The sequence below is a fragment of the Dipteris shenzhenensis genome, chromosome 28, assembly GCF_047967505.1.
Source record: "Dipteris shenzhenensis isolate YYH24624 ecotype China chromosome 28, Dip_SZ_1.0, whole genome shotgun sequence".
NCBI lineage: Eukaryota > Viridiplantae > Streptophyta > Polypodiopsida > Gleicheniales > Dipteridaceae > Dipteris > Dipteris shenzhenensis.
The window spans coordinates 24,556,822-24,560,420 of NC_141623.1; the positions used below are offsets into that span (position 1 = coordinate 24,556,822).

The 3,599-nt window shown below is 42.9% G+C and overlaps 1 protein-coding gene across 1 annotated transcript; it reads right to left on the bottom strand.

Annotated features, from left to right (window-relative positions):
- Positions 1-337: 337 nt before the first annotated feature.
- Positions 338-2,347, bottom strand: LOC147883361 (bidirectional sugar transporter SWEET16-like). Its single transcript, XM_087399617.1, has 6 exons — positions 2,108-2,347; positions 1,733-1,769; positions 1,431-1,641; positions 1,067-1,228; positions 840-959; positions 338-626 (listed from the first exon to the last, which is right to left on the bottom strand). Exons 1-6 carry the CDS (start codon positions 2,139-2,141, stop codon positions 453-455), a joined length of 738 nt encoding a protein of 245 aa, XP_087255743.1. The 5' UTR covers positions 2,142-2,347; the 3' UTR covers positions 338-452.
- Positions 2,348-3,599: the final 1,252 nt, after the last annotated feature.

Below are 3,599 nucleotides of genomic sequence, written 5' to 3' on the forward strand. Positions count from 1 at the left end.
TGATGTAATTGCAAGGTACAAATTTTCTGATAGAATGAAAACTACAAGTCACAATTCTTTGATTGCTCCATTGAAACCCCTCCCATCGCCTCCATCATCCCTTCAAAATCTTCGACCGTACCTGCAACCCTAGAGTACTATCGTGCTCAACCCTTCTTAAAAATTATGGAGGGTTCTAAAAACTTATGGGGCTTAGAAATCAAATTAGAAAACCTTGCTTTTGAAACACACCTTTTCATATGTTTAGCTTAAGCTCTAAGGATGAGCTGAGCTAGCTTGAAATTTCTCTAGGCTGGTCATGTAAATATACATGTCACGAAATAGAATCAAAAAAAAAAAAGTATGTTGGTAAAATGCAGCTCTAGAAGCACATAACCTCTTTTTCTTGAAGTTTTTGCGGAGAAATTGGAAGTCAAGGCGGGGCATCCGTGTAAGGAATCATGGACTCCACGTTAGTGACCTTGAAAGTTTTGTGGAGAAATTGGAGGGCTGCAAAGCTTGGCGACTTCTATACGCCCTGCGGTCGATGCTTCCTCGGCATTTTGCTTTGCGGGCTTCGCATTCCTGTAACACATGTACAAGCCTAGTTGCACGGCCCCCAGGAAAAATCCAATCGCACTGGGTATCTGCAAGCACATCGCAAACTCGTTGTGAGGATTAGGATGGGCTACAGTAGCGTTCCGATAGTGAGGAAAAAGAATACTAAATAGCCAATCAGGTTTATCCCGAGTCCAACTAAACGATCAGGTTCCCGGGCTTACACTTCTCCTAGTGCAGTTGTTTAGATCGGAGCTACTGTTTTCAGCTGGAGTGTTTAGTTCAGATTTGGGATTGCTTACCTCAACGAATACGTCCTTCACGAGTAATGCGTAAATCGACCACACTGCACCTGTCAGGAAAAGAAATAGCGACAAAAGAAAAGGCATGAACTCCACGCTCTTTGTCCGGACCACAGTGCTCTGTCAAACATCAACAACAGTGTTCTGTAAAGATACGAGAATCTTTGGACAGAATAGATTTTCACGTCCAGCTTTGAGGTTACAATTTTCACGGAAATGTTTTATACCATTATCGCCAAAGGTGAAGCGTACACCGAGACGTTGATAGCGGAGGCGATCCCGCCCACAACTTTAACACGTCTGTCTCCTCGTAGTAGGGCCATCGTGAGAGCAACAATTAAGCCAAAGCTTATGAAATTGAGAAGAGAGATGAGAAAAGCAGCTCGAGCCTGCAAGCCACATTACAGAATCATTTGTTGATCATGCCGCAATCATGCATACCTCGTGGTGATCCCAAAGAAAATACTTGCTTTCAAGTGGTGTGGCATGCTGATCTCAAAGAAAATACTTGCTTTCAAGTGGTGTGGCATGCTGATCAAACTAGGATGCTAGAGGACAAGAGGAGACGAAATGAAAGCGATGTTACGTTACCTTGCGGGATTTTGGTGCGTAATTCACGAAAAGTGTGAGGTAGAAAAATTCAAGAGCACTACCAGCTGCGTTAATAGAAAGGATAACAGTTCCACCTGGCTTGATTAACCCATAGTACGTCCACAGTGATGTATTGAGCAGCGTACATATGTAGGGAAGGGCCTCAAAACTTTCTGTAGTCTTTTTCTTGAAAACCCGCCAGAATGTGGGCCTGGCAATGAGATCGAATCGTGCAACAAAGTTAAAGGCGTTATGACTGTCCAAAACGAAAACAGTGATGTACTTAGTGTTTGGAGATTTACATTGGAGCTAGAAACAGAAGAATGGCAACTGCATTCCCTGTGAAAACATAACCAAAAAGACGTGATGTTAGCATATTAAGGCCACGAAACCCCACTCTGAAGTGTGATATCGAAGAAACGCACTCGCGGGTTTGAGTCTTTCCCGAAACAACGGAAATAGTTAGAAACATATAGATGGAGTACTTTTGCGGAAGTTCCGTGAGAGAACAGATCATTAAACCAAATCGTTCTTTGGTGAGATAATGCTGGGGAGTGGGGGAAGTCCGTGGTTGTGTGTTTCGTGCAGAAGTGTTGTGAACCATCAATCTTCGATTCGTTCGTTCTCCATTGCGGATTACTCCAAGAGAGAGAGAGAGAGAGAGAGAGAGGGCTAACCGAGAATCCCAAATATAAGACTTATGTTGGCCATCGGAGCTGTATACAGTGACCCAAGCTCCAACTCTGTCGAACAGCAGCACCGGATGGAAATTTTGCGCTCATACACAGCGCCTGAGTTGCATGTGCCGTTGCGAGCCTTCCTTCTTCATGTTGAGAAAGCAGCAGGTGGAGACAAACTTGTGGTGGAAATAGACGACGAAGAAGACGACGAAGGAGAAGGAGAAATCACGTCTTCCCCATGGTTAATAGGTGAATCGGCTTTTAGCACCTTCCTCACAAACAAACATGCGAGGCCTGGATGAGCAACTGGAAAGCTTGAAGCGACTTGCAAACTTGTAGCTAGAGGAAGCCAAGGCAATCGTTATAGGGAGGGAGCCCTTGAATTGATTTATAGCCATGTTGGAGAGGGGTAAAAGGCACACACAAGCTAAAAGTCGAAAAGCCAACACACAAGCTAAAAGTTGAAAAGCCAAGAGCCATCTAAACGTAGAGGTTAAGAATTTTAGAAATTTCTAATAAAAATTCCTAAGAAACTAAGAATAATCATAAAAGTTCAAAACTGTTACTCAACTCAATCCTAAAGCACTATCTCTAGGAGAACCAGTGCTAATAAAATAGAGACTCACCCTATGCCATGCTTGGCCCCTCGAAGTGGTCTCTTGTGAGAGAAAACTTGGCAAGTAGCCTCCTCTTATAGAAAACGTGTCAAGTAGACTTTAGCCTCCTAGCCAGCTTTTGACAAAACATTTAACCATTGGGGATTATTTCCAACTTTGAAGGTTTGAGTAAGGTTATGGAAAAACTTGATTTTGTAGATCTTGGTTATGAAGAGGTACCCCACATTTATTTTGGGGCCTATTAATTAATTTATTTCAGGGTGTGGGGGGTTTAATCGAATCGATTAATCAAGCTGTGAGGCGATAGGAGGTATTGCCATTAATCAAGCTATGAGGCGTGTCAATTAAATGAAGCTACAAGAAGCATCGGTGGGGCCCCTTGACTTGAGAAGGCACCCTCAATGCGGGTATATGAGGGGGAAGGGGGAGGGGAGCCAGACAGAGAAAGGGAGAGAGGGCCCGCATTAGAAAAAAAATGAGCTCATTTTGGGGCCTTTTAGCCAAGAAAGAACATAGCCCTCCACCAATCAAAGAAGGGCCAACGTAATGTTGAAAATTTTAGAAAAAGAAAAACAAAAGGAATGCAATCGAGTTAGCATTCAATGAGGAAACTTGAGCTACTTTATTATATCTGACGTATAGTGCAGAATTTGGTATTTTTGACATCATCGATGCATCCAGAGCACTAAAACCCTCAGAAAGGCTTTTGAAATGCTAGGCCCTCGGAGGCTCGAGAAAGGCCAAAATGGCCTAAAAAGCAACCTATACAAATAAAAGTGATTTAGCAGGTTGGACCCAGTAGGGTTATGTCATATTTTATTATTTTAGAGAAAAGAAAATGAAGAAATTGTGAATTTCTCTCAAGGCCCCAA